Raw genomic sequence first — 9,790 nt, 5'->3', positions numbered from 1 at the left:
TCAGCATCATCCTCCAGGTTGTCAGTGATGATGTGCCCAAGATATTTTATACTGCTTGATACACATATTGGTTGCCCTGACATGTAGAACCAAGGAGAATCATAAAGTACCTTTTCCAACGTTCTACCTATCAACACAACACTCTTTTTTGCATTGTACTGTACATCAAACTCAACCCCATTCTCAGAGCACACATTGAGTAGCTGCTGAAACCCAACAGTACTGGGGGACATGATAGCAAGATCGTCTGCATACATCAAATGGTTTAAAACATTGTTCCCTATCAGACATCCTGTCTTACATCTCCCCAGTTGTTTGGAGAGGTTGTCCATGTAGAGGTTGAACAGTGCTGGGGATAGAAGCCCCCCTTGTCTTACACCATTGCCTACACTGAAAGGGGAAGATAGGCTGTTTCCCCATTTCACCTGCATATGTTGTTTAGCATACCAGTAAACCAGAATACGTATCATACATCCAGGCACACCCCTAAGCATGAGTTTAGTGAAGAGCTTATGGTTATTCACTCTGTCAAATGCCTTGGACGCATCAATGAACGCCATAAATATTGTAGAACCATGATAAAAATGTCTATTTCTGGAAATTCAAAATGGAAGACCATGGAGAAGATCCTCCTTTTCATGTATGAAAAGTGCAATTTTTTTCCAGTCATAATGAATACTTAAAATTTGATGGTGGTGGCAAGTATGAAGAATGTAACATTAGTGAATGGGCAGCATGAATTCTGGAAATAAACAACTAAAAATCTCACACAGTGTCCCTTTAAAGTTAATAAAGGAACTGTACCCCCTGTAGCTCTTGGGGATTAGTAATGTAATAAAGGAACTGTAATTAAATCAAGTAATAAAGTAATTATAATGAAGTAACTGTATTCCCTCTAGCTGTTGGTGGATCTGCGCGCGGACAACCAGAGGCTGAAAGACGAGAACGCAGCGCTCATACGCGTCATCAGCAAGCTCTCCAGATGATCCCTTTTGTTTGCACTGGAGTTTCCAGCTGAGTTTCCTGGTGCTGCTGCTGCTGTTAGCTGTTAGCAGCACAAGTCAAGTCAGCAGCATCTCGTCTCGTCTCATCTCCACCAACATCCCCGTCAGCATCCTCATCTGCCTGTCCTGAGGGGAGGGGCCAGAGAAGAGGACTCTCCAAACATGGCCGCCACTCCTTACCAAACATGGTCGTCACTCCTTATCAAACATGGGGTGCGTTCCAATATGCGACCTTGCGTCCTCCACTTGTGCTTGTGGCCTCGTACCAGGAAGTAATATGTCGTGATGACATCACTGACAACAGCATTATATTTTAATATCTCGCAAAAGCTCAATTATAAAGTCGTTTTCTCATTTGCAAACTGGATGGTGAATTAAGAATTATTTTTGGCTAGGCTGACCGCAGGGAAACTGAATTGTTTTCTCCACGGAGGCGGGGCATTAGCAAAACGTGATGCCACAAGCACAAGTGGAGGATGCAAGGTCGCATATTGGAACGCACCCATGGCCGCCACTCTCTACACGCCACTCCTTATCAAACATGGCCGCCACTCCTTACGAAACATGGCCGCCACTCCTTATGGCCATCTCTCTGTATGGCCATCTCTCTGTATGGCCATCTCTCTGTACGCCACTCCTTATGGCCATCTCTCTCTCTGTACATGCACTGAAACCCTCAGCACATAATGTCAACATGGGCTTTTGTCGTTTCTTCTTCATTCCTTGATATGGTGGAAATGTCAAGTGGAAAAACTACTGTCATCCAAGCTATTGTCTGCACACCTTACTTCTGTGTGCAGTAGGGCACAATTTGGAAATTGCAGGGTGCTTTTTGTTGTTTTTTTGTGCTGTATATCTAAGTTTTTATGTTGTTTCTTCCTGTTTTTGCTTTTAAATGCACTGTGCTTCAGATATTTTCCTAACCTATTAATGGGAGTAACCCTGGCTAGTATGACGTAACGGCTTGTATTTTTTTAGTACTGGTCTTTTTTTTGTGTTTTTTTTGCTTTTTGCTTTTATGTCAGCCAATGGCTGTTGTCAAATTACCACAGAAGTGTATGCTCCAATCAGCCCTATACCTGCTGTAACTTGGACCATTTTTGTAGTTCAATAGTCACATCTTATAATGGGTTTCAATGGGATAAAAGACTACAAATGGCTAACGCCCTATACCTGCTGTAACTTGATGGACCATGCTGGGTGTTCCCTTTTTTTTTAGCACTGAAAAAAAATATGACCTGGAGACATAGTTGCAATTGTTCTTATTGTTAGAAGATAAGTAATGTGCCAAAAGCACGTAGGCCTGTTCCCATGTCCTGTAGTTGGCGAGTCTCCCTGCAGAGGGACAAGGGAAGGGAGTGTTACCGCTAGGGATGCACCGATACCACTTTTTTGAAAACCGATACAAGAACGAGTACATTAATGTGTGTACTTGCCGATACCGATACCTTTAACCACCAAAATACAATGAAAATAAATGCATGGCCTTGTTTTTTTTCCACCTGTGATATTTTTATTGTCCATTTCCGTGTAGATTTAAATGTGAGTAAATGTATCAGGTGGCCCTTTTTTCCATGCTGATTTCAAGTCCACAGAACGTGACAAGATTTTGCATTGTTTTGTGTAATAGCAGTATCGTTCCTGGTATCGGCAAGTGCTTGACGAGTACGAGTACGAGTATAATGAGCAGTATCGGGTGCCGATACCAGTATCGGTATCGGTGCATCCCTAGTTACCGCTAACGTTTCTCAGGAGGCGAATTTTAGGTCAACACTGTGCCTGAGCTGAGGTGAGCAGTCATTGGTCACCTGGACCAGAGGTGAGCAGCCATTGGTCATCTGGACCACAACTGGCACATTGAGCTGCATGGTTTTCTCCAGCCGGTTGTGAATGTGTATTTATGCTGTAGTGTGTATATACTCTCTCTATGTGTGGGGGTGGGGGTGGGGTATTGTGGTTTTATTTTATTTTTTTCCCTCCTTCAGGAGGACAGGGGGGGGGGGTGTTTATTTGTTTCCCTCCTTCAGGAGGACGGAGTGCTAATACTGTGACCAAGGCCCCCAGTGGCCGTCCACACACACGGATATAGAACACAAGATGTTCATGCTAGTCAAACATCTTCGCTGATAGTGTGGAAATAAACGTGGTGAACCCTCACCACGATGGTGTTGATGGAGACTGACCACGCCAAAATGCTGAGCGAGGCCTTCTAGTGTTCTATATTTCTGGTGTGTGTGCTAGAGAGGTTGAGTATCTTGAAAGTTTACCGCCTGTTTTTTTATTATGATTATTTTAAGCATGCCAAAATGTATTTTGAAAAAAAAAAGAAACAAAAATGTGCCTTTCTACATATCTGTTTTAATATTTCTATTTTGCTTGGATAAAGAGTTTGTCTAAGGCTCTGGATATAGTTGCTATGACGACGCTGTGGCAGTTTCTCATCTCATTCCCGTGTGGACCGTCTTGAACATACAAAATAAAAAAATGGGAACTAGGTTTCAAGTGTCACACGATTAAGTCTTTTCTTCATGTTTGTGGAAGACGTGTCACAGATTGATAGAGTGCACTCCACTCGTGATGATAATAATAATAATAATAATGATGATAACTTGGTTTTATATAGTGCCTTTCAAGGAACCCAAGGTCGCTTTACAAGGATGGGGGGGGGGGGACAGTCAAGTGAAGGGCCATATACTAGGCTTGGGCGATGTCCCCCTAATTGGCAGCTGACGATGTTTACAGTGAGACGATGCGATGGACGATGACATCGTCGTCGTTGGGGGGGAGGGGGCGGGATTTAATATTATTTTTTAATTAATTTTTTTTTAAAAATGATCATAGGCCTATGTTTCGTTTTTTGGCTTTCGCTAAGCTATTATTTTAATATATTTGCTTTAAGAGTAGGCCTAGGCCAAATATATTAACAGTTTTTAAATTCTTACAATTTTTTTTTTAAACCTCCTCCAGCTGCGCTACTGTCTGCAACAGAGATGGTCGCTCTGCTGTCTGTGAGAGCGACTCTCCCCGACCGACCCCTCCCCATCGCCCTTCCTGTCTCTCGTGTCACCATCAGCTGCTTCAAGCCCGCCCTTCCAAACTCCACCGCGTGGAAACTTATTTTCAGTAAATTTCACGATGCAGCCTACTGCAGGCTGCTAATAGAGTGTGTTATTTAACAGTGTAGTTCTATTTCAAGACGAGGTGTGTCACAGCGTTTTTTGCATAGGCCTACATAACCATGCAGGGAAGCCCAGAACGTTTGTCAAATGGAAGAGATGAGAACCCACGCATGCCCTCTCGAGGTTTTGCAATGGATTTTAGCCTGAGTTAGCAAATTACCCGACGCAAATGTTTCTTAAGCACATGGCGAGACTTTTTAATTCATCAATGGAAACAACTGCGGTGAAGCCACAAAGATGTGGGCGGACATGGAATCGCTTGACAGTGGGCTAATCAGAAGTGTAGCCTACAATCTTGTGTGGCTACTTCACAAGACATCTCTATCGCTGAGAGATTAAACATTTTGAGTCGAATTTCCGTTAAACATGAAATGGTAAACTGTCGCAATTGCTGAACGATTTGTTGCTTTCACTTTAGGCTACTCCGGAGGGAGAACCAATGCCTCATGACTCTCCGTTATAGAAACTTGGGTCACATAAATAAATGTAGGCAATCAGACACTTACTTGAACTCATATGCAGCAAACAATAGTAGGGCTTAGTTCACAAGTTTTTTTTTATTCCATTGCGTTTTTTTTCGTAGCTATAAAATTCACTCTGCTTGAGGCTTGTGTTGACAACCTCGGTCAGTTCAGTCCTGCTACCTGCGCAGTACGCTGCTACTAAGGATTTTACGGTAATGTTTCAGTTTATTTCAATGCCAAGCACCGCAATGATGACAATAGCAGCGGCTTCAAAAATACAAAGGTAGAGGATTCCTTGGCATCACGATGTTGGCGTCCATCGTGATGCCAGCTGTCCATCGCCGATGGACGATGACATCGTCTATCGGCACAACCCTACCATATACCTCTGTGAATAGATGGGATCTACGGTGCTTCTGGAACGTAGCCAGTGTGGGGGCCTGGCGTATGTTGGGAGGTAGACTGTTCCAGAGTGTGGGGGCAGCAACACAGAAAGCTTGGTCACCAACAGTACGAAGTCTGGCTCAGTGGATGGTAAGATTGTCCTTTTCAGAAGACCTTAGAGACCTGGACTGGGAGTGGGGTTGGAGGAGTTCAGAGAGGTACTGAGGAGCAAGAGAGTGAAGTGATTTGTATGTCAACAGGAGAATTTTGTAATCAATACGGGGCTTCACTGGGAGCCAGTGAAGCTGTCTGATTGTGGGAGTGATGTGTTGCCACCGCTTTATGCGAGATATAATTCTGGCAGCTGAATTCTGAACATACTGTAGTCGGCCCAAGGCTTTGTGGGGTAGGCCATACAGTACCCCATTGCAGTAGTCCAGGCGGGAAGTAATGAATGCATGGAAACACGTCGACTCCTGCAACACTTAAAGAATTCACTCTGCTCTCTGAAGAAGACGTTTCCAAACTCATCACAAGAAGCCATCCCACTACCTGCCTACTAGACCCAGTGCCCACGAACCTTCTTCAAGACATTGCCCAAAAAGTCAGTCCCACCAGGAAATCGCGGGCATTTTCTCAAAAAATCGCGGTCGGAATTGCCAGATGGTGCACGAAGATTTCCAGAAAATCGCGATAAAAGTTGCGGAGCTTCTTACTGTGTTGTTGCGATTTTGTTGCGGCATGAAGTGAAAGGTGCGATTTTTGTTGCGATTTCTAATGTGTTTCCCCACGCTTGAAAGTAAAGGACACTGCCACATTCCAGTCCTCTGGTGTTTTTATATTATTTCCATTTTTATATTATAATTTTGGTTCTTAGGCAAAGCAGGGAAGCTGCCAGGGCGAGTTTTTAGCCAGAATGTCGTCGTGAAAAGTTCCATCTCTTTCATGCTGCCATTACGACACCCTTCATTACAATGCTGTTTATGGCCGTTTGACTCTGTTTTAAATGTCATCACCGTTTCAAATTGTAAGCATACAAACTTCGTATCATGTCGATATCCATTCCTGACTTAAAAAAGTGGATACATAATTAACTATAAGTAGGCGGGCGGAATTGGGCATGTCCACCCAGTTGAAGAGGCAGGACAGGCAGGACGACAGGAACTCTTGTGACTGAAATCCTGGTTAATGTGAGTCGTCTGCTACACATAGCCTGCCTGTGTCGGCGTTTAATTTTCAAGCTTGTCAAAAGCAACACAAATAAAAGCAGAGAGAGGGGTCGCTTTCGAAAGAAGGCATAGCCTAGGTTTTTTTTTGTTCTCCCGCGCCGTCAGCCGGCTTTAAATTAACGGCTGATGATCATCATTCAATGTAACGAGGATGGAGTTCACAGATTTCCTTTTGTGAAGGGTGCTTGCTGAATAATGCTCAGAAATTATATTAATTTTGGTGCTCTTGTGAATATAAAAGACGACGACATTGTTATCTATAAAACACCACGTCGCCTGTACAACGGAGGTCTCAGCTGTCAATCAATACCGTCAATCGCGCAAGGAAGAGAGAAGGAGAGGGAGAGACAGAAAGTAGTTTTCCAACTTACTCCCACAGCTTTCCAACGTGTCTGCTCTGGATTTATTCATGTTCAGTGTTCCTTGTCCGTTTGACCGCGCCAGGTTAAACGAAAGTGATTTCACGACACGGTCACCACGGTCACCAAGTGCTCGTATCCAGCCATAGCCCAATTTGCGCGAAAGAGATTACTATATCGGCCAGGCACGCACGCAGCATTCACAATGAAGGATGGAAATTACTGCTTTGTTGTGGACAAGGCATTTGCGCATCTCAATTCGGAGGGAAAATGTTGCCTTCTGTATGCGCACAAGTCAAACACCAAAGTGGTCCAGCAGGTGGACCGCTTTAGAAAAAAGAAAACACATCTTGTTGTAGGAGCCCTATACTTGGCGTAATGTAGATGACTGTCATGAAGTGTTAATTATATATTTATGTAGGCCTACCACATTTTAAAAATGTAGGCCTATTGGTTATGCCAGACTAGTCATACATTTTCCCTCCTGTGACCATGCGAGCAGACGCGCAATGAGAACATGGCGTTTCCTATATTCTTATTTATTAGTTTTTTCCCCCTCACCGACAACTTTGTACATGCATAGTAAAGTGCTGGGACTGATTGCTAGGTTACTTTTTTATTGTATTTTTTATTGTATTATCCTTTTTGAAAGGAAGTTTGTCGACGTCAGTGAAGTCAGCGCAACATGGATTGGTTCAAAGTGTTCAAAGTTGCGGGAAATCGCGGTGATTGGTTAAAGTTGCGCTCTCGCGCAGAATTCGCGGGAATTCATTGAAGTTGCGGAAAACGACGCGATCGCAACATCGCGATTTCCTGGGGGGACTGTATAGTGGTCCCAGCAATCACATCCATCATGAACTCCTCACTCTCCTCCGGCACTGTCCCCTCCGCCTTCAAACAAGCAAGGGTGACACCACTACTGAAGAAGCCTACACTGAACCCTGCTCATGTCGAAAACTACAGACCTGTCTCACTGCTTCCCTTCCTATCCAAGACGCTAGAAAGGGCAGTTGCAAAGCAGGTCACCAACTTCCTAAACCAGAACGGATTACTGGACCCAAAACAATCTGGTTTCAGAAGCGGACATTCAACTGAAACTGCATTACTCTCAGTGACTGAAGCTCTAAGGACTGCAAGAACGGAAGGACTATCCTCGGTCCTCATCCTACTAGACCTGTCTGCAGCCTTTGACACAGTCAACCACAAGATCCTCCTGAGGATACTCACAGCCATGGGAATCACAGGCGTTGTCCACTCATGGTTCAACTCCTACCTCTCTGGACGCACCTTCAGTGTGTCATGGCAAGGGAAACTGTCTACGACTCTCACCCTCTCCACAGGCGTACCCCAAGGATCAGTGCTGGGACCCCTTCTGTTTGCAATATACACCTCCTCCCTGGGACGTGTCATTCAAACACATGGGTTCTCCTTGAATTGACAAATTATCCTGTTATTAAAAGTCCATTTGTTTTGTCCCTTTTGGTGGTGACTGACAACCTCTTTGACGCTTGTGAATGTGTGACCCAAATCCAGACATCCAAGACAGACAAGTATTGAAGTTGAATGATGTTTCTTTTTACTTTGTAAACGGTTTCAAAATTACAAATGAAATGAGGCTCCTTTAGCCATTGAAAATAAAAATAAAGACAGACTGGGTATTTCAAATGATTATTGAATTGCGCAGGTGAGTCACATCAAACATGTTTCCACGCCAAGACAAGGTCAAAGACTCTGCGCTCCCAGTCAGCCACACCTCCTCCAGGTAGCCTCGCAATTTATAGCATCTTTGGCCTGTAGGGGGCATAGTCTCACAAATACAAAAACAGCAAGCATTAACCTCTTAACCTGTCACGCCCACTTCCGGGACCGTCGACGGTCCCAGTTTTAAAAAAAACAAGTTGCAACAGGACGCATGTTGTTATATTCTATTATGACCAATTTCCAGCCAAACTGACCAACTACCCGTTATTAGTATAGTTTCAACTCGGTGCCCATCAAATTTGGGCAACTTTGATGCAGTTGTTAGCAAGAACAGGCTTTAGTTGTTAGCAAGAACCTAGCTTAGCATTTCCCAGTCATTTGAATAGGAAGTTGCTAAGTGTTAAAAACGATCTCTGTTGACACATTTAAATGTATTTTTACCACACACAAACGGTACAAATAAAGTCACCAACCTTCAAACTGTGCCAATAAGCCATCCAGTATGCTTCCATAGTCCAAAACGATGTTTATTTGCTTGATCGATGTGACGCTAAGAATGGTGCCTTGTGTACATCCACTTTGCTGCATCATCTTCTCTGACATGTTTTCACCACATTTCTTCAAGTTGTCATCTATTGTTACACATGAATCAAAAGCTGACGATGTCCCCTGTAATATTCCAGAGCTATTTTTTGGCGTGGAGCAACGTGTACGGAGAGGCAGACGTCTGTTTCACCTAAGCACAGCATTCTTGTACGCGTCTCGTAGTGAACCTTTATTTTGGTAGTTGACAAGATAGGCTGAGAGGTCACAAACGCTCACCCAAACTTGAGTGACATCTAATCCAGCCAATAGTATGCTTTCTTCTGACAATGTAGGTTGGTCATTCATCCCGATTGGTGAATCCCTCACGTTTTTGACGGCATGCGTATCTGCCGCATGGTTTTGGTTGTCACAACAACATTGGAGTTGCCGCCTACTCTGCTTGCTTTACGCATCGTAGAGCAGCATTTCTCGTCAGCAATTTCGGGTTTGTACTCCCTAAAAGTGTGTGTTGCCTGTGAGTGTGAGTCGTCTGTGCTTTCTGTGAGTCGAGTGTTGTGAAGACATCATGGATGGACGCGGTAGGAAGCGCTATACTTTGGCCGAAATCCACGCTCAACTTTTTGATGACGGCGGGAATGAGACAGAGGATGATGCGGTGTCCGAAGCTGACAGCACCGACTCAGCGCTTCAGGCGTTTGAGGACGGCATAGATGTCGTCCTCGATTTGTAAGTGATCATTTTGTCACTGTATCGTGAAAGGCATAATTGTGTCACTGCATAATGAAAGTGATAATTCTGCTGCTGAATGAAAGTTTAGAACTTTATTGTCCCCATGTGGTAATTGTGCCAGCAGTACAGACGCTGCAAACGCACCAGATATAAACACTGACAGGAATATTAGACAGCAGTATAGTGAGAATACAT

The 9,790-nt window shown here is 44.0% G+C and overlaps 1 protein-coding gene across 1 annotated transcript in view; it reads left to right on the top strand.

Moving 5' to 3' along the window:
* ppp1r12c (protein phosphatase 1, regulatory subunit 12C) overlaps positions 1-2,494 on the top strand; it is a 34,654-nt gene extending 32,160 nt beyond the window's left edge. The window contains exon 20 of the mRNA XM_063195210.1: positions 900-2,494. Within this exon, the coding sequence (XP_063051280.1) occupies positions 900-986 (87 nt within the window). The 3' untranslated portion in view covers positions 987-2,494. The remainder of the gene's footprint in view (positions 1-899) is intronic.
* Positions 2,495-9,790: the final 7,296 nt, after the last annotated feature.

Source organism: Engraulis encrasicolus, chromosome 1 (assembly GCF_034702125.1).
Source record: "Engraulis encrasicolus isolate BLACKSEA-1 chromosome 1, IST_EnEncr_1.0, whole genome shotgun sequence".
In the NCBI taxonomy this organism is placed as follows: Eukaryota; Metazoa; Chordata; class Actinopteri; order Clupeiformes; family Engraulidae; genus Engraulis; species Engraulis encrasicolus.
Note: the sequence above shows the minus strand (reverse complement) of the source record. Positions and strands in the feature narration are given on the sequence as shown.